Source organism: Aythya fuligula, chromosome Z (assembly GCF_009819795.1).
Source record: "Aythya fuligula isolate bAytFul2 chromosome Z, bAytFul2.pri, whole genome shotgun sequence".
Classification (NCBI taxonomy): Eukaryota; Metazoa; Chordata; class Aves; order Anseriformes; family Anatidae; genus Aythya; species Aythya fuligula.
This window is the reverse complement of record NC_045593.1, coordinates 65745655-65766806: the sequence shown is the minus strand read 5'-3', so window position 1 is coordinate 65766806 and position 21152 is coordinate 65745655. Positions and strand designations below refer to the sequence as shown.

The 21152-nt window shown below is 37.4% G+C and overlaps 1 protein-coding gene across 2 annotated transcripts in view; it reads left to right on the top strand.

The window, feature by feature from the left end:
- SRFBP1 (serum response factor binding protein 1) overlaps positions 1-10151 on the top strand; it is a 76360-nt gene extending 66209 nt beyond the window's left edge. For both annotated transcript variants that reach the window (XM_032206532.1, XM_032206531.1), the window contains 4 exons: positions 6312-6393; positions 7308-8055; positions 8467-8504; positions 9271-10151. In XM_032206532.1, coding sequence (XP_032062423.1) covers positions 6312-6393; positions 7308-8055; positions 8467-8504; positions 9271-9458 — 1056 coding nt within the window. In that variant the 3' untranslated portion in view covers positions 9459-10151. The remainder of the gene's footprint in view (positions 1-6311; positions 6394-7307; positions 8056-8466; positions 8505-9270) is intronic.
- The last annotated feature ends 11001 nt before the right edge of the window (positions 10152-21152 follow it).

Genomic DNA, 21152 nt, shown 5'->3' with positions numbered 1-21152 from the left:
TCCAGAGGAACTCTGACTCTTCTGTATTCCAAATAAAGTTGGTCTTGAAACACTTGTTCTTAAAGTGCCTTTAAACGTTGTTAAATGCATGGACTGTAGGTATTTTTTCATCATGCATACAGCAAAGAACAGCAGGAAGTCTATTTTGTTTGAGTTTTTGGCATCTTTGGAAACTCACATTTTAAATGAAGAGGGAGACAATGATAGAAACAGGTTTATGCTCTGTACTTATTTTTGATAAGAGACAAAACAAGCTAAATTGGATGTTGATTTGAGGGTAAATAAAGTGAATGGATTGCGGGGGGGAGAATAACTTTGATCCATGCATACAAGTTAAGTTAGAGGAGTGTAAGCAGCTCAGCAGTATTTAGAAGATTTTGATGCTTCTTCCTGAAGCTGGATTCAGAAGTCCGTAGAATTCAATGTTCGCGTGACAGACAGTGCTACTGCCATCAGTGCAAGACCAGCTGGGTTTTCCAGACCTCTGACTTGCATTGTGCGTAGTTCTGCAGTGACCAAAAAGTTTGTGCAGAGTACCCCATGTTGCTGTGAGTATTCAACTCCTTACAACTTCCTTGTGCTTACAAGAGAAGTAAAATAATTTTTCATATATTTTCATGGTTGAATTATGGCAATAACAGAAAATTAGGCGAGCCAACATAAATTGTGACAAGTCTTAGGAAGAATAAACAGGTAGTCAAAGGGGACTTCGGGGTTACTGTGTATTTTGGTGGTTTATGAGAAATTGTTCAATTTTTGTCCTGTTTTTCTATTTCAAGACATTGTCATACTGAGGTTTTTACAAAGGCTTTAGATCTGTTAAGACATACATTTTAGCTTCAACTGGAAAATGTTCAACCCATTTTAAAAATTATACGTATATTACAGTTTAAAAAATAAATAAACTAGCGTGATTTCCTGAAATCCATACAGAATTAATCGCCATAAGAATTTCTCACTTGCCTTAATACTAAGCTCATAGAGCTACTTCTCCCTAATAGCTGTACCATCATTTTGAACTTAGATGGAAAAACAGGGAGACTTGAGTAAAAAATGAGTAAAAGTTGAATAAAATCCAATAATTTCTGGTTATCTATTTCCAGTGCAGAATTTGAAGCAGTTAGTGCTGATGTTTCTGTCCTGTGCATACTGTGTGATGCTTGCTGTTGTTTCTGTATTTGGAAGAGTCACTCTTTTAAACTCTTGCCATGCCCAACAAAGACCTGTTTCTTGCATCCTCTATCTGATCCATCTTCCCACTATGAAGACGGGACACAGCCAAACAACCTCAGGAGCTGTAGGGCAGCACCGCTGCCACAAGTGTGATCGATAACCAATTGGTTCTCATACCAATATCTTCAGTTGATCTGATGGCCACAAGACGCGTACCATATGTCTTGCAGACATAAAGGAAGGGGGAGAACTGACAGCATTTCACAGTCAGAAAGTAACTTTTCTCAATGATCTTTTTCCAAAGCAGTATGAGGTCATGGGATGGACTTGGATGGCAGCCATCATCTAGCACCTTCAGACACCCTGTGACTCCACATTAACTGCATTCCTCCTGCTGTTGTGAAAGACAGCTGTAGCTAGTTAGAGCTCTGGGAACAATATGTGGATTAAGAGGTTTTCTGATGTTTTTAGCACAGAGAGAGCTCTTCTACTAATCTGCTACAAAGGGTATTACAATGACATCTTCTTTTGGCCCAGAATTTGGGATTTTTTTATGCTTAACCTGGTTAGCATTCTCTCGTCTTTTTTTTTTAACTTATTTTTTTTGCTTGCTTGTTTGGTTGGTTGTTTTGTTTTGTTTTAATTTCTTTCTTGTTTTCTTTTGAAATCAGGCTGCTGTTGCACTTTAGACTGTACTGCCAGTTATTATAGAAATATCAATATGACATGTTTCTAGGTTACTTTTGTGCTGTAGGTTTAGCGATGTACTGTATACTGTGTGCTCATTGATAGGTTTTCTGACTGTGTCCATGTGAGTATTATAATAAATCATGTACAGTGACAGGTGGAGGGCCACCAAGCATTGCCTGTTTGGCGGCACTGTCCTTTGACCCAGCTGAAATTCTTGTTGGTAGTCTTCTAGTAGTAGTCATGGTTAGGCTATCTGTAGCAAGGCAGTCCCTTCTTGTACAGAACCCAACAGAAATAAAAGTATGACCTCTTTCTTCCCTGTTATTGGTTATAATTGTAGCACAGAGGGTAAAATCTAAAGAAAAGTTGAACAGGATGAGTAATAAGGATGAAGCAATGGTCAGAGGTCTCCACTTCATGTTCCCAAATTAATCTCACATTTCTGCTGTTAAATTCTTCCAGAAGCCCTACTGTCATGTAGCAAGTAATGGCAGCAAATCCCATCTCTACCAAGTCTTTCTTGTTCTCACTTTATCTCCTGCATGGTATGAGGCAAGTACTACACACCCAAATTCTGCATGATATTTCCATACCACAGTTTTTTTTTTTTTACATGGTGCTGCCAGCCCTCAGAGTCATTCCATACTTCTGACCCCTGTCCAGCTCATCTCAAAACTTGAAGTGTGAATCTGTTTCTATTTTAACAAGCTTCTAATGTCCATACTTTTCTCAATCATTGCCACATTTTACGAAGTTTGTCTCCCCTGTGTAGGGGGTCCTTATGTATTTGTACATATGAGTTAAGCACAGATTACTTTATTTGCTATAACTAACAAATTATGTTTTGAGGTTTGTGCATCTGTCAACATCTGCTATTTAGGATAAGGAACACAAGTTTCTCTTTTTAATTTTAAGATCTGAAAGGCACAATGATTGATGCAGTTAATTCTGTCAAATGTTCCTATGGAGTTTAGTGAAACACAACAGTGATGGTAAATGTCTTTAATGCTATACATGAATATGTATATATATAATGAAATAATGAATTATTTACCAAGATAAAACATGTGAGGAGTCTCTAGCTTTCTGGTTCTTCTGCAGGTAGCATACAGCCCATGGCTGAAAAGTATGATCATGCAGTGCTGAGTTGCATTGTTCATTTTGCAGTGCCTCAGTTGCAAATTGAATGAGGCAGAGCATTCCTATGAAAAACATTAGGAAATTCTTGCATGAAAAAAATGAATAGTGCAAAATAATACAGGAAGTAGCAGGAACTTATGAAAGTAAATATTTACATTTCCAGTATCTGTGTAAATAAACATACTGGGGGAAGGTGGAGGGTGGGAGTGTTCTTGCTATAGATACAGTTGGCATTTTTCTGTTAAGTTTTATTTTCTGCCAAGGCTTTATGGAGAATACTTGAGGAGAATACTGGAGAATACTTGAGGAAAAATAAATTGAGCATTGGATGTGCCAAAAAATAGAAAAATGGGATTTTTTTGAGAATGTTAATGTCATATTGTATGTTTGTTGGCTGCTGTCTGTCAGTGTGAGTAGCATTTGTGAAGCATTTAGCTATAAGGAAAAAATGTGGTTATTCCATATGAATTGGCATGTATATGCTTAAACTCTTTCTATAAATATTTGAATTAAAGGACACCAGATGTTGCACAGAAGCTGCTGCTGCTTTCTGAACTTCATGGTATATTCTTTCAAAACCCACAGGAAGCGGCTGAGGGAAAAAGTGTATTAATTAAGTTCAGAAATACATTTTCCAGCTATAGAAAAATCTCCAAAGAAAATACTGTTTGATCTTCAGAAATGTGAGCTTGCTGTCCCAGGAATCTGGTGGCAGCATACAGCACTGTCACATGGGAATCAAAAATCCAGACTCCCAAGTTCTCAGAGCTAGACTAGCCTGAGATTAAGCCAGTCTGTGGCCCTTGGAAATGGACTCATCTTCTGACCCATCTTCTCCGGCCAGTGTTTGTAATGCTGTAGACATTCTATGTGCGAAATATTTTTCCAGTTTTTCTTAATCTGAAGCAATAATGCTGTAATAGCAGAGACTTGAAGAGAAAGGAAAGTACTAGAATTCCCAGATGCTCTGCACAACTCAAACGTAAAATATGAACTGACATATCCAGCATGCACTTTATAATCTATACAACTACAGCAAATTGGATTTGCTTTGCATTGTTTGAGGAACAGAATTTACATTTTGCAAACCAGTTAAATGTTTTTTCATTTGGAAATACTGGCTTTGCTGTAACTGTGGTGTCTTGTTATATTGAGAAACTTAGCAGGGACACGTCAGATTCCAAATTTCAGGATTTGCTGTTTTCTTCAGACCCAAAGCACAGAAACTGACTCTCCAGCTCTCGTGGTTGGTATAAGTATCCCTTCATCTCTACCCTATGAATACACAACTGTTAATTTTAAGTGGCATGAGTGCTGGAAGAAAACGTGCCTGCGACCTAGTAGGATTCCCTACTCGACGCTGTTATGTCAAAGAAACCAAATACTTCAAACGTGCATTTGTGATCTTTTAGGTATTGTTTGTATGTCTGGTGGCTTGACCAGACTAAGCACCCTAAGCACTAAGCACCCCCCAGCTGCTTGCTCACTCTTCCACTCCTCCTGCCCAGCAGGGTGGGGACAGATTGGGAAGAACAAAAGTTAAAAAACACGTGGGTTGAGATACAGACAGTTTTTTAAGTGAAGCAAAATTGTGTGTGCAAGCAAAGCAAAATGAGGGATTCATTCATTACTTCCCAGTGGCAGGCACATGTTTAGCCACATCTCATAAAGCTGGGCTTCATCACAGGTAACAATTCTTGGGATGACAAATGCAGCAGCAGCAAACATCCTTCCTCTTCCTCCTTTTCTTGAGCTTTTATTGCAGAGCATGACTTAATGTGAAATGGAATATACTTTTGGTCAATTTGTGTCAGCTGTCCCAGCTGTATTTCCTTCCCAACATCACGTGCATTTCTCTTGAGAGCGAAATGGAGAAGGCCCTGATGCTGTGCATGCAACACTCAGCAGTAACGAAAAGACTGCTGTGTTATCAGCTCTGATTTAGTCACAAATGCAAAGCACAGCACCAGTGTGGCTGATATGAAGAAAGTGGACTTCATCCCAGGACAGACCTGGTACAATCTCCATCGCTTCCTCCATACCATTTCTATCATGCTCGGTCATGAGTTATTCAGGACTCATTCATTATATATTATTCACTGTTATATTATCCTTATCGACTACCCCCATACCCTGACTATATACAGAGGTTGTCATTCCCTTAGTCTGTGAAGCACCTCCATTAACTGCTCACCGAGTTAATTCAGCCTGTGACTTGGGCTCCATTTCTTACAGTGGTTACTCAGGCCAGGAGACGCAGAAGCAGCAGGTTGTGCTGAGTTGTTGGGCACTAAAGCCAGCCCAGGTTGGGTCACTGGGCACATGCCCAGCTCTTTATAAGGCTCATCATCCATTGGTTGAGGTGGTAATTCCTGTAACATACAGCTCAGTTCATGGGTTACAGCAATTTAATAATATACCCATTACAGTACCACTAAGAGGAAGGGAGAATGGTGTGTCTTTTATCCTTTCTCATAAATTCTACCGCAGGCATTAGGAAATCTTCCTAGTGAGCTAAAATAAAAAAAAAAAAATAAAAAATAAAAAAAAACGCTATTCCTGAAAAAGTCTTAGGTACTTCTTATTTTGTTTTGTAAGCCAAGTGATAAGAAGAGCCTGAAGATATGATAGCTAGTACTTGTGAATTCCAGCCTATAAAAGAGGAAGTCAGAAGTAGAATTAGCTCCTCCTACCTCTCTACTTTTTCTTCATATTAAAGCATTAAGATAGTACTCAATCTTTGAATCTGTCTATGTAGATCTGTTATTCTACCATATCAAACTCAGGGTTGTTTGACTCTAAGATCAGGTTAGACCTTGCCTATCAAACACTTTTAATGTATCTTCCTGCAATATCTGTTTTGTGATTTTGCCAACTTTAAAGGCTTCTGCGCTGTACCTCCTGCAGGCAGCTCTATTCCGTCATGCAGAATGGCTCCTACCAATACAGTGTTATTTTTTCACAGGGTTCATGAATTTGCTTTACACGTATCAGAAACAGAAAATATAATAGCCATGCATTAGGTCTGAAATATGTGGTTGGTACTTCTAAAATAAAAATCATGTTATGCTTCTTTGGTAGCTGAGAAATTGCAGAATTGTCTGTTACGTTTCTGTCAATCTGTGCAGCCAGATTTTTCCTCGTTTAGAATTACAGTAATACAAGAAAACTGAGAAATCCTCAAATGTTATAATGTCTTAAGCTTTTTCTCTTTTTGTTCAATAGTCCAGAATCACATTAGTATGCATTTTAGCATGACCTATTCTGTAAGTATTAATTATTCTGTTCATGCCTTTTATTTTGTATAGCCAAAGGCTACTGCAAGTGAGCGAGCCATTGCAAGACTTGCAACACACCCCCTCTTGAAACACAAAATTGCTGAACTTAAAGGTATGACACAGTGTATTAACTTGCATGCGACTTAGTAGCTTGAAGATGTGTTCCCTTGTTCATGTTAATTCCTGATATGAACAACCAGTATAAAAAGAAAAGTGTATCAGCACCTATAGCTACCTCAACTGGTTGCAGTGGAGCAAGTGTCACAAGCTTGTAGTTATATGTGCTGTCTGAAATAGGCTTGTACGTGACGGGACATCACATGGCATGTAAGATACAAAGTATAGTACAAACAGGGCTCTTAATGGAATTCCAAAAATTGAATAGATGTAATGGACAATCTCTAAATAAAACAAGACTGAACTGGCAGAATAATAACAAGCAGATACAAAGGTAAAAGGAGCATTTCAGCTGGGATTTCAAAGGTAGCTAAAAGGTTCTGCCAGTTACTCCCTTAGACTTCCTGGTAAACTGCCTATAGATTCCCTATGGAATCTTTCCTGGTTCTTCAGAATATCTCCTGTGCTCTTTAAACTCAAATTTTCGAACTAAAAACAATGTTAAAAAGGGTCAAGTCCTAGTAATAACAACACGGAATTATTTCATTAATAACAGACCATGTCAACTACCCATTTAATTATATCCAATGAAATTAATATTTATTAGCAGTTTTTACATGCAAAAAAACATCCCAAACAATTAAAAACCGTGATTATAAGCTGAAGATGAGTTCACAGTTAAACCTAGTTTCAAAAACAGCATATTAGTTGGTTTTCCTCACTTGTTTGTGCTGTAGCCTAAGACATTATTTGTCTCAGCTGTTCAGTTAAAGATTGATAAGGACGTTCAAATAATGTTTACTCAATACAATAAATTTAACTTGCAAAAATGTTTTATTTTATTAAAATAACTTACATGCTTAACTTACATAGCTGCAACAAATGACCTTTCTTCTTCCCCTCTTATAGCTGCTGTAAAAGCGTTTAAGGATGCAAGACAGGACCCAAACAAAGCCAGTCCTGCAAAAAAGGATACACCAGAAGCACAGCCTAAATCAGGACAACATTCCATTAGCAGTTTGGATGAACGAGTACTTAAACCAGATCAAAAAAAGCAAGGATGTGAACCCAAAACAAAAATGGACATGAAAATACAGACTAACGGAGGGGCTGAAGAACTCGGTGACAGTGAATCTGAACAGAAAATTATGGAAATGGAGAGAACATGCAGTCCAAAAGAGTTTTCATTTAAGACAGTGGAAAGGCCACAATTCACTCAGAATAAAACAGGAGATAAACTTGGCAATAAAAAAAGGAAAGAAAATATGAATATGAACAAATTAACTGCAAAGAAAAAAACAATTAGTAATGATAGTGACCTGGAACAAAATAGTGAAGAGGAGTACTTTGATGATAGTACTGAAGAGAGGTTTTATAACCAGACATCAGATTCTGACAGTGATAGCAGTGACGATTTCTTCATTGGCAAAGTAAAAAGAAAGAAAAAAATAACGGCAGCTAGTGATCTTTCTTTAGTAAAAGATAAGAATAAGCCTCAGGAAAATGTACTGAACAAAGAAAAGAACACAGGATCTAGGACAGTGCAAGATTTGATCGTAGAAGAAGAAAAGTCCAGTACAAAAGCAAAGAAGCTAGAATCAGTGTTCTGCAGTTCTTTGTCTACTACCTCCAATCAGAAATCCCAAAACAGAGGAAGGTAAACCTATTCCTGTTGCTTTGTAATTCATTTCCTCCCTCCTTCCCAGTAATGTAATTTTTTCTGATTTTTAGTAGCTGTTACTAAACAAGAATTTCAGCCCATTACAGCTTTTTTTGCCTAAACTACTCTTAAGTCTTCTTGTGCTTTATTGATACTTAAGGTATTTTTCATATTCATACAGGCACTGATTTACATTTAGCATTCCTAACTAGTATTGCATCCAAATCAAATCAGTGTGGAATACTTCTGGTTTTAGTCATTTATTAACAAAGAGGAAAAACTATATGTGGTTTTTACTGTTATGCTTGAAATGTCATTGCACGAGTGTTTTGGTGATGATGATTCTTTATTTGTGTTTATCATCTTACAAGTTTCTTGAAAAGTCATTAATTATGTTTTTGTTTTTAGAAATACTAAAGATCAGCCTCTCCAAAACAGAAGAACAGGTATGTATTACTGATTAAGTTGTAGAAATAAAAACATCTTGAGATTTTCTTGCCTCTGCAGTCAAATTGTGCTAGTCTTAATTGTGGCATGTATTTTAACAATTTTAACATTATTTTTTTGTTTTAAATTGTTAAAATTGTCAGGTTTTTTAGCTTTCATTTTTATTTCTGGATGTTATTTGCTATGTCCTATCTTTGATTATTAAAAATACTTAAAGTAATACATAGGAAAATGTACACAGTACATAGTAGTTTACACAGAAAAATGCTTTTCTGTCTGTTTACATTGAGCAGTTAATGCTACCTGTGCCCAGGTAATGGTAAGTGCAATCGGATGGTATTATGGTGTTTAACACATAGTTTACCTTGTGAGTAATTACTTAACTTCTTCAATATTTTATTCCATTTATAGTATGTGGTTCCATTTTGGAATTCTTCAAGTCAAGGGTATCATTTCAGTCCTTCTGAGTTTTATTGTGTAATTCCTGATTGATTTATTGTGAAGAAAAAGTTGAGATTGTGCTGAATATTTGCACAAATTTACAGTGTGGTCGGTAATAATAAATTTTAACTATATGCAGTCTACCAAGTGACAATTTACTGGGCTGCAAGATGAGAAAATCTTGCTTGTGAGCATTCAGGTGAATGTATGCCCCATGGCTCATTAATAAATTCTTGAAAATGTCTATAATCTCAAAGTAGTTTTAGCACATTTTTATGAAGGTTTGTGCTGTACTTAATGTTTCATGTTGTACTTCTCGCACAGCTCTTTTCAAAAAGGAACCACAGCTCAAAAAGCAACCATTTGCAAAAGGTTCGGGTCTTAAATGTGACAGTAAGAAATCGTGTTTGGAGCAGCCTCTTCATCCTTCATGGGAAGCAAGCAAGAGACGTCGGGAACAAATATCTCAAATTACAGCATTCCAAGGAAAAAAGATTAAATTTGATGACTAGACTGTATATAAATTGAGATTTTAAAATACGGTTCTTGTAAATTTGCATCCTGTGGTACTTTCTTATGAAGTAACAACCATTGTTTGAACACTTTTTCTCTGTGGTAAGGATGGAAATCAGACTAGAAATCTTTACTGAGATAAAATTTTACATGTCTCCAAATTCATGCATTTTTAAGTCACGTTTAGGTGTCTTTATAAATTATTTTTACTAAACCTTCCTTGTTCTTTGCAGTCTATAAAAAAGCATTGTCATTAGATTGCTTCATTTACTGAGCGTGCTGTCTGTTGACTAAGGTATGGGCGTTGGTTTGGGAGTTGGTTTATAAGTCCTGTTACATAATGCCACCATGTATGAAATACATCCTAATGTGACTGAATGGGCTAGGAACACCCTTTGTGCTTTGTAGGAGTAGTACAGACTCTCTGGAGCATTGTTTTTGTAAAAGTGTACTTCTAACTGCTTGAGGGCTTGTATTTCAGGTGAGAGGTGAGAATATAAAATACCTCTTTTGAAGTGCTAATCTTAGGACTATATTATCAAATACATCTTGGGTGAGAAGAAAAGATCTCTTAAACATGAATAGACTTTACAAATTCATGGATGTATCAGGTATCTCAAAAATCCACTCTGTAATGCACGTGATACCAAAATTTCCAGATAGCAATAAAATATTGGCCTGTTAAATTGCAATCTTTGTCATTTCTTGATTACATGGCTGACCTGAAAAACTGAAAAAAAGTGTCTTTAATATTCCTGTCCTGGAGGTTGTATCTGGGTGGTTCACTAGGTCTGTCTCCATTTGTACAATTAGAAGTCATCCTTAGTATTTGATACAGCTGATATTTAAGCAAATTGAATGTATATAAAAAAGTAGTGTTAGACAAATGTATTTAGTTATTTCTCGTAGAATGCTGAAAAACTGAAAGCCTTAGTCTTGGCAGACTAAGAAACATTTGGCTTTAAAGTGGCATTCTCAATTTTGGAGTTCTTTTGATTGGGATATGAGATAAAATCTTCACAGTATTTTTCTTCAGGGTCTTTTCCTACTGCTTAATTGGAACAAGTTCTGAATTTATAGTTAATCTTTAATGGTGATGTTTATTTAAATATAGTTATCTTTCATAATCTTGTAGCAAGTTAATCCAGAAACTTGATAAATGACTACTATGGGTGGGAGATGATGTACTGTATAAGTCCTGTGGCATTTTTTAATGCCTGAGAATAACCTAGTATCACATCAAAGGGTCATCTAGCCTAGCATCTACAACAGTAATCAAAAAAAGGCATGCTTTAAGTATAGAGATGGAGGAAGCAGGCAGTGCTACGTTATCCAAACATTCACCCAACTTGCAGTTTTACAGCTCAGGGACTTACTAAGATATGGTAATTTATTGTGTTTGATAATCCTTAATGAATTTCTCTTCTGCAAGTTTGTCTACTGTAAAATCCATGTGAACTTGTGCAGCCTCTAATCTCTTACGTTGTAGAAGTCCTTCCTATGTATTTTACTCTAAGAAAAAACAATCTCTTTTTCTGTGTCTTAAGCAGTGACTTACTGGGTTTATTAAATGTTCTCAACTCCTGTATTAGAAGGCACAGTGAACAATTAATTCACCCTTTCAATGCTACTTATCATAGAGAGGGTGGATGTTAGAGAAAGGTTGCTTATCCTAACATCTGGATATTATCTGAATGGATGTTGCTTATCTCCACTTTAGTAAGGCTTTTGATGCACTCTTCTTTAATATCCTTATAGATAAACTGAGGTAATATGGACGAGGTAAATGGAAAGTGAGATGAATCAAAAACTGGCTAAACTGCTGAGCTCCAAAGGCTTTGATCAGGAGAAAGCCCATACAACTGGAAGACAGGTAACTAGTGGTGTCCCCAGGGTTCAGTACTGAAGTCAATAGTCACAGAATCATAGAATATCCCGAGTTGGAAGGGACCCATGAGGATCATCAAGTGCAACTCCTGGCACTGCACAGGTCTACCTGAAAGTTTAGACCATGTTACTAAGTGCACAGTCCAATTGTTTCTTAAATTCAGACAGGCTTGCTGCAGTGACTACGTCCCTGGGGAGCCTGTTCCAGTGTGCCACCACCCTCTCAGTGAAGAACCTCTTCCTTATGTCCTGCCTAAACTTCCCCTGCCTCAGCTTAACACTGTGCCCACAGATCCTATCACTGCTGATTACAAAGAACAGGTCAGCACCTGCCCCTCCACTCCCCCTCACAAGAAACTTGTAGACCGCGATGAGGTGCCCCCTCAGCCTCCTTTTCTCCAGGCTGAACAGGCCCAGTGCTCTCAGTTGCTCCTCATATGTCTTCCCCTCTAGACCCTTCACCATCTTCGTCACCCTTCTCTGGACACTCTCCAACAGTTTCATGTCCTTTTTATACTGTGGTGCCCAGAACTGCACACAGTACTTGAGGTGAGGCCGCACCAGTGCAGAGTAGAGCGGGACAATCACCTCCCTTGACCTACTAGCGATGCCGTGCTTGATGCACCCCAGGACACGATTGGCCCTCCTGGCTGCCAGGGCACACTGCTGGCTCATATTCAGTTTGCTGTCAACCGCAACACCCAGAGACCTCTCTGCGGGGCTGCTCTCCAGCATCTCATTGCCCAGTCTGTACGTATAGCCAGGGTTGCCCAGTCCCAGGTGCGGGACCCAGCACTTGCCTTTGTTAAACTTCATGTGACTGGTGACTGCCCCGCTCTCCAATCTGTCCAGGTCTCTGCAAGGCCTTTCCACCCTCATACGAGTTCACAACTCCTCCAAGTTTGGTGTCATCAGCAAATTTGCTCAAAACACCTTCTAGTCCTACATCCAAATCATTTATAAAGTCATTGAAGAGGACTGGCCCTAAAATGGAGCCTTGAGGGACCCCACTAGTGACCATCCGCCAGCCAGATGTGGCCCCATTTACCACAAACCTTTGAGCCCTGCCCATCAGCTCACCCACTGTATGATGTTTTTGTTAAGTTGTACGCTGGACATTTCGTCCAGTAGGATCCTATGGGAAACCATGTCAAAAGCCTTGTTAAAGTCCAAAAAGATCACATCAGTTGGTTTCCCTTGGTCAACTAGATGGGTGATCTTATCCTAAAAGGAAATCAAATTTGTTAGGCACGACTTACCCCTCATGAACTCATGTTGGCTGGGACCAATGACTGCATTGACCGCCAGGTATGCTTCAGTAACTTCAAGGATCATCTTCTCCATAATTTTACCAGGCACTGACGTGACACTGACAGGCCTGTAATTGCTAGGGTCTTCTTTCTTGCCCTTCTTGAAAATTGGCACAACATTTACCAGCTTCCAGTCTACTGGGACCTCTCCAGATTCCCAGAGTGAAAATTTCCAGATTGAAAAATAATTGAGAGAGGTCCCGCAATGATGTCAGCCAGCTCTTTAAGCACCCTGGGATGAATCCCATCTGGACCCATGGACTTGTTTGGATCCAGGTGGACCAGCAAATCCTGCCCATGTTCAGGGTTGGTTGGGAGTTTATCATTCCCACTGTCGTGGTCCTCCAGCTCAGGGCACCCTGGGTCCCGAAGCCCATCATGAGTGTTGAAGACAGAGGCGAAGAAGGTATTAAACTTCTCTGCTTTGCCTTTGTCATTGTCTGTGAGGAGACCTTCCCCATCAAGTAGCAGACCTGTTTTCTTTGGCTCTCCTTTTTCTGTTCACATACCTTAAAAAAAAAAAAAAAAAAAAAAAAAAAACTTTTTTGTTGTCTCCCACAGACATGGCCAGCTCTAGTTGGGCTTTGACCACACGAATTTTCTCCCTACAAACACTAACAGCATCCCTGTATTCCTTCCTCGTCGCCTGACCCTCCCTCCAGCAGTCATACACTTTCTTTTTTCACCTAAGTTCCAGTAAAAGATCCCTGGGCAGCCAGGCTGGCCTTCTGCCCTGCCTGCCTGACTTCCGATATTTAGGAATTGCCTGATCTTGTGCTTTTAGGAGGCAGTGCTTAGAGACCAGCACTGATGGACGCCAATGCCTTAAAAGCAGTTTCCCAGGGGACCTTGCTGACTAGTTCCCTGAGCAGCCTGAAGTCTGCTTTCCTCATATCCAGGGCTGAAGTTTTGGTGGCTGTTTTCCTTCTGTCACCATAAATTTTAAACTCAGTATTTAACAGCTTTGTTAATGACCTGGATGATGGGACAGAGCACGCCTTCAACAAATTTACAGAAATTACAGAACTGGGAGGAGCGGCATGTTAGCCAGGTGGTTGTGCTGCCATGCAGAGACGTGGACAGGACGGAGAAATGGTCAGAGGGAAAGTTTAAACCTCATGAAGTTTGGGAAGGGCAAATGCAAAGCCCTGCCCCTGGTGAGCACAAGCACTGTACATTAGTCTGTGATGGGTGCTGACTGCCTGGAAAGCAGCTTGCAGGAAAGGACCCAGGTGTCTGGTGGACACCAGCAGAGCATGAGCCAGGAATGCATCCCAACAGCAGAGAAGACCAGTAGCCTTCTGGGCTGCTTTGTTTTCCTGAGTTGCATTGCTTTTGAATTTGAAATTCAGATAACATTCCATTTCCCAGTGCTCTTTGTTGTTGCTGTTTCTAATGTACCACATAGAATGACTTTAAACTTAAGGCCAGAAAAATAAAACATGAAAACATAAAAGCCTGTGTATTGTGTTTTTGTAGAGAAGGATCAGCTTTTGTAGAAAACGCCTTGCATTTACCTGCCACATAGCAAACTCTTGTAGTTTTCCAGATGCAAATGCTAGTCCTGAATGCTTACAATAAACAAATGAATACATAATCCTCGCTGAATGCTAGTCCAAACAAATGTTTGACATGTGACTTCTCTGGTTCCAGTAAAAGGCAGTAAAAGGCAAGAAAATTTTCTTTTGTTAGCTGTCATCAGTTATAATACAATTTTTCATGGACAGCTTATCTTTCTTTGAGTAGATGAGAACCATATTTTAATAGTTGACTTACATTAAAGACTAAAAAGTTAGAGTGCAAATAGTTTGAAAAAAATGTTTAAGAAGCATATGTTCTAAAATGCTTGTTTGTATGTGTTGAGAGATCTAGGAGCGTTAGTTTATCTTGGCATTGGAGCAAGTTTCTTACCAAATTCTTACAGCTGTAATTTGTGGCCATAGAGTTCTTCTTGAAGGAAACCTAGTTTATCAAAACATCTCTTTTTTCCTCTTCAGAAACACTTCTGAAACACCTTCAAGCTTCTACTCAAAAAAAAAAATAAAAAATAAAAAATAAAAAGTAAATAAATCAAAAGATGTGAAAAAAAAAGACGTGCTGAACATGAATGAGAGAAGAGAGATTAGGTTATTGGCATTGCTTCATATCTTAATTAATTGTTGCTACTGGTACTTAGTGACTCACCTGGATCACAGCCTTCATGTGCTAAGCACTGTACAAATGAGCAGTGATGGTTAAAACTTGATAATATTTATAATGTGCAACTGGGTGATTTCTATGAACTGATAAACTCAGTGAACATGCCTGGAGCTTGTTGATAAAAGTTAGAACATTTTTTCTTCATTATGACAGCATAACATTTTCAGTATATAATATTGCTTGTATCTGTAACATTGTTTCAACATAGACCTCTCACAAAGTATTACAAATCTATTTTCATAGTGATATGTAAAGTTATTTTATTCTGTGATGATTAGATTAAGAAACCTGGAGAACCATGCTTTCCACTTCAGTACCATACCATTGGCGAAATGTTCTCAGCCTGGGTTTGTCAGATACTCCTAGACTGCTTTTAGGTGCACAATGTTTTCACTTCAAACTTCCTGACAAAACAATCTCAGATTTCACTATCTTTAAAAAGATTCAGTGTTAGTTTTGAATATATTAAAAGGGAATAAAAGAGGGGAAAAAAATCAAAAAAACACAGCTGTGAAATTGATAGCACCAGTTTGAAGATTTCCAAACAGGCATAAAAAATTTGTCATCAGTTTTATATGAACAAGTTAGATTTAGGGCCAAAATTAAAATCTTAACTGAAAGTTTGGGGCTATTTTCTAGTTGTAGGCTGGTGACAGATCATTTTGTGATACTAGGCAGGTGAGTTAATGTGAAAATGAGAGATGAGTGATAGTGGATGGAAATGATATTTTCAATAAATCTGAATATTCTTACTACAATAGTTGGATGTATAATTGTTTTGACTGCATTCCTGTCCTTGCATGGAGTTCTGTGCTCTGTGGATAGCACTTGCAGGGATTCCTAGTTAGAAGCTCTTAGCTCTAAACCATATAGCATAGAAATAATATTGTTAAATAAATTTTGGAAACACCACCACAACATTGTTTAAATCTGAAATAATTCTACATTTATGTGTGTGTGTTTTTTTTAAAGATACTACGTCATTTTTATCTCCATTTACCCAGGGTCAAGAACACCATCGCTGATATTTCAGTGCTTGGAGGCCTCTTACTAGAGTGAACAATTCAGTATTCTTAACCATGTTCTGAATTAATCCCTCAGCAAAGGGAATGGAGATGTTTTGTAATTCATCCTATTTAATCAGCTTAGCATACAGATTGAAGAGGCAGCGGAATGTTGGTTTGTATTCAGAAAACGTAAATAAAGGGTAAAATGTTTTTGGAGTAACTGAGTGTTAAATGTGTTAAGTCAATTGTATAGAGTACATTGACTATCTGTGACAGACTGCTCATACATTCTTTCCATATGAGCAAAGTTTTTGGTGCAAAAATTCCAAAACTGGTTTCTAAGCTCCAGTTCCTTCAGAGACAGCTTGTTTGGTACGGAAATCTTTAACAACATGGGCTGTATCCAGATGAACCATATCTTATCCTATTATGCCTTCACTTGTTAAGCTTTTGTGTAGTGTGAGGGGTAATTTATCATCCCTTGCATCTTTTGATTTCTTTTTATCTGGGCATGACATTTTTTTCTGAGACCATGTCAGAGCGACATGGTCTTCCCCATTTTCTTGTCATATAAGACGTGCACATGCACACAACTTTCACTGAAGCTTACTCATTATAGTTGGATGTGGCCTATGATAAACTCTTCCATTAAGCATAAAACTTAGACAAATAGAACGCTTGAAAAATTTTATTCAAGTCATTTTCACATAAATTTGCAACCATAATACGGGCATGTAACACAAGAATATGAAAGTGCAATAAAGAATACAAAGCTAGTGTCTGAATATTATAAATAAGAGCTCTTCAGATAAAGATGCAAGGTTTTTTGAAATTAAGACTCTTGGAAGAGAAGTGAAGAAAATAATGAAAACTTAAAAAAAAAAAAGTTGCAAAAACAAGTGGCATTTCACTGAATCTGTAGCAATTAGTTGCATAATAAAAACCTCCCCATAGCATACTTTTCGGTTTTAATTCAAGTTAAAACCTTTCAGCACCTTTTATGATTTGGAGAAAATGAAAATGCCATATCAGCATAAATGTGAGACACAGGATAAACCACCTTTTGATGTCTCATTTATGAAATTCACCATGCTGGTCTGAATGAGTACAAAACAATGCATAAATGACAAAGAAGGTACATTTTGGTGTTTGTACCCATTCAACATGGCATAGTAAACTCTGGAGCAGAGAGAAAAACGAGTAGACTTACTAACACAAAAACATCATCTACACAATATGTTGGTTCAGATGGTGACCAATCTGTCATTTTTGTTACACTTTTGTCTAGAAATATGCAAATACCAAATATATTTCAGGATTAAAAAAAAAATATAACGAACCCCTTCTGTAATGAGTCTGGTACATGGTACGTTCCTTATGTGCAGTTTTTACCTAAAGACCTGAAATGTGGGAGGCAATTGCTTCACACATATACTAAACATTTTGTCTTTTCAAAGATCTGAGACTACATTACAACAATTTTATACTGGATTTCTCACAAAATTTGTCTGATACTGCTCCCACTGAGACCAATGGTAGATCCCTTTCAAAGACGATAGAAATAAGCCCAATGTCTTGTAAAAAATGATTCAAAAACATAATTTGCTTTATAAAATAAGGTTTTATCAAACATTTTTTATAAATGTTTTTCAGCAAAAATGCACGTAATTTCTTAAATATATTCCAGTATGAAAACAGTCAGTTAAGATGTCTGGGACAAAACTGCAGAGCCAAGATACTAAAAATTCTGGTTGGCGCTCCCCTAATTAAAAATGCTTCTACACATGCTATTTGATCAACTCTTCTACTGCATTGTGATTAGCTGTAGTTAAATAGGGTAAGTTAAAGTCATATTTCTTCTTTTTTTTTTAATCCTAAAATCTCTTGCTTTTCTGAATAGACTGTTCATGTTATCTTCAGCAATGTTTGTGCTATCGTATATTACTGTCACGTTCCTTAACACACACTTTAAAACAAGTTAAAATATTTTGCTACGGAAAAGAGCTACATCCCTGTAGCCACAATATCCCCAATACTCAAAGTTATGGCGTTCGACACCTTTCCAAACCAGGCCGTTCCCATTGAAAGGTCTAAGTCCAGTACTAAAACTTGCTCCACCTACACAGATGCTTAACCTTCTCTGGCTTCTTGCTGACTTCAGTGGAGTTCTGCAAGTAGTTTGGGTATAGACATGCGAGCAGGTGACTGCCTAGAAAGCTGAGGGAGAAATTCCTCAGCTGCTCTGTGTCCAGTTAGTTTCTTGTCCCACATTCAGTGTCAGGCACAATGAGGTAAGAGCACACAACCTCTTACCAGGAAGCAGTCTGTGCCCACAGCTTAGCTTCCATTACAGTAGTAGCTTGTGTGTCCACTGCCCAAGCTGCTATCAGGACCTTCACCCCAGTTCTAACCTAAGTTTCTAGAAAGGTGAATGCACTTGCATCCCTTAAACCCTAGTCTTAAAAACTCTTTGAGCTGAGATTTCAGAAGCCTGAGCTTTAATCAGGCCCTCACTTTGCAGACACATGTAATAAATGGCTTTCTAATAAACCTAGTTTCCAAATTTTGCTCCTGTTCGCTGCCCATACTGGTGACTGATTGCTAAAATGGATCTCTGAACAAACAAAAAGGGACCTGCAGTCTAAACTGTATTCAGGACACACTTCAAACTTGGGGTAGTAATCACTTGGTTGTTGGTTCTTAGACTCTCTTTTCAGTATACCCATTAGTTGGATAAGTTTTTAACCTAGTTATGATTACGGTGGAAATACTTTATACTCTTGAAATAAATATATGCAGTAAAAAACAAGCTGATCCTTAAAGGATATTATAATTGAGATAAAACTTCCAAATTTAATTCATAAGGTTCTATTTCAAAAAATATTTCCAAATACTGCCTGAAGTATTCTCAATACTGGTAACAAAATCTCCTCAGATTTTTCCTTTTTAACTATACTGAATAGCACATGTACTTAAAAAAAATCAAGAAATCAAGATACTTGATTTCTAGCTTTCACATCTCATTAGATGTTTTGAACTGCTGATTAAACATAACCAATACCAATCAATACTTCTAGGTCACTTTGTTTCAAAAGTAGATCCTTCATTTTATATGATCTGAAAAAAAGCATGAGATCCCCTTGTGATATGTTATTTCACAGTTTAAAAACAAAATCACAGCTACTGTAGCTTACAGCAGGGTGCACTGCAAAAGCAAAATAATTTGGGGATGGGAGGAGGGGTAGTGTACCCAGCACCAGTAAGACATTCAGTGAAAACTTTAATTTGGGCTGGAATTTTTTCCCCTTAAAAATGTTGTATTTGGTTCCTGAACAGCCTAAAGTAGGATATTTAATACATTGACTTTTGCTCTCCCTCTCTATATAGTATATTTTCAACTTCATTGCTTGACTACTGAGATATAAATTTTAAAAGCCAAGTACAGTACTTCAGGGGGAAGCAGGCAGTAAGCTTCTTCACGATAAAAATACCTTTTTAGAGATTCTGACCTACTTCTTTTTATGGTGCCACCTGAGTTAACTGCCTGTATTATTTTGATGGTTAACCTGTTCAACTGGTTATTTTTCACAGATGACTACACCAGGGACTCTTCGTCACCTCTAAGAGCCCTCTTCTTGACAGGTATTCATATTTATCCACATTATGTGTGCAGAAGTCTTTTAAAAGCCCCACCTTGAAAAATCTCTAAAGCATAGAAAGGTGGATAAGTTCTTTAATTCATTTCTACTGATGAAAGGTTTCTTTCAAAACCCCATCTGTTTTTGACTTAAGAAAACGGTAAAACTTCTAATGTATTAAAAATGTAAACGTAACTTTTCTTGCAGGGGTATAACTGATAGATAGATAGATAGATATGTATTTCTTCGCTATATGTTAATATCCCTTGAAAACTGAACATACTTTTCTCATTCGTATCAACGTGTCCTAGCAAGTTTTATTTTAATGGTTACTGCAGCATTACTCTCAAGCTGTTTTTCATTCTGGTATTTTCTGAGATAGCTGATGTTAGTACTTTCTATTGCATTTTATTTAATTTATTTTACATAAAGTTTTGCTACTTTTTAGAATACGTTCAACAGTAATATTCTGACTGAAGTCTATTTATCACCTGAACTCCAAATTTGCAGGAGTTAAAAAATGCTCATGATTTTACTAATGAGTTAGAATTTCAAAATTTATCTGTAGATGAATCACCAGTTCCACACATTTCAATAGTTAAAGAAGTAATGCCAATTCAAATGTTTAAAATCCAGTTACAGATTTTGTTGAAAAGCAGCTGATGTGCTTCAAAATCACATGATGTGTGTGGGTGTATATGTGTATGTTCTGTAGTTTTGCTTCTATAGTGTTTACATCCTATTGAAATTTATATAATGATACTTCAGTTCAAAACATTTGGCTCTGTCTCATCCATTTTCTTGCATCCTTCTCAGTACCTGTTAAAAGAAAAGTAACAGTGGTAAGCACATGGTCAAAAATACAAAAAAAATCTGCTACACATCCTTCTGTCAACATGAAGATGCAGCTCAAAAAGGGCAGAAGAAATTTTGTCAGATTCTAATAGGCATGAATATATTTATTTGCTTGCATTTACAAAGATGGGGAGAACATTAAGCTAATTAATCAAGCATCTCTTCCCTTTGAATGTGAGTGAGTAGAAGCTGCGTTCACTGCATTCACCTAGTCATTGTTGCTACAGAGAAATATTTTAAAAAGCTCCTTACACAGGTCTGTCAAAAATAAATCCCTCATGACCTCTAGGACACATGTTGTTCTCTTTCACTACTTTCTACAAGTCTTACCACTGTACACTAATAATAAAGGATTATGCTGAAGCCATTTATTTAACTTCTTGCATTTATGACCTAAGTGTAATTATAAACATATCTCCATGCTGGAGTGAAATAATGTTTCTCATTTTAGTGTCACTTAATCAGCAACTTCCTAATACAAAGTAAGCAATGAACCTTTTACAGGCTAAATTATCAATATTTACTTTAAATTAATTATGTTTGCTTCATCGATGCTGTTACAGTGGACTATACTGAACATTTATTTCATTTTTTGTTTGCTGCTCTGGAATCTCACATGAATCTCTATACAGTGTTGACACATCATTTTTTATGCCATGAAATCAAACCACTTCATAATTGTTTTGTATGAGTAGCTAACATGTTATCCTGAGAACCACTTATCTCTGTGTTACAGAAGACTGCTTTCTGTGTGTATATTTTGCAACTACTAAGCTATGGCAGATCCACAAATATGA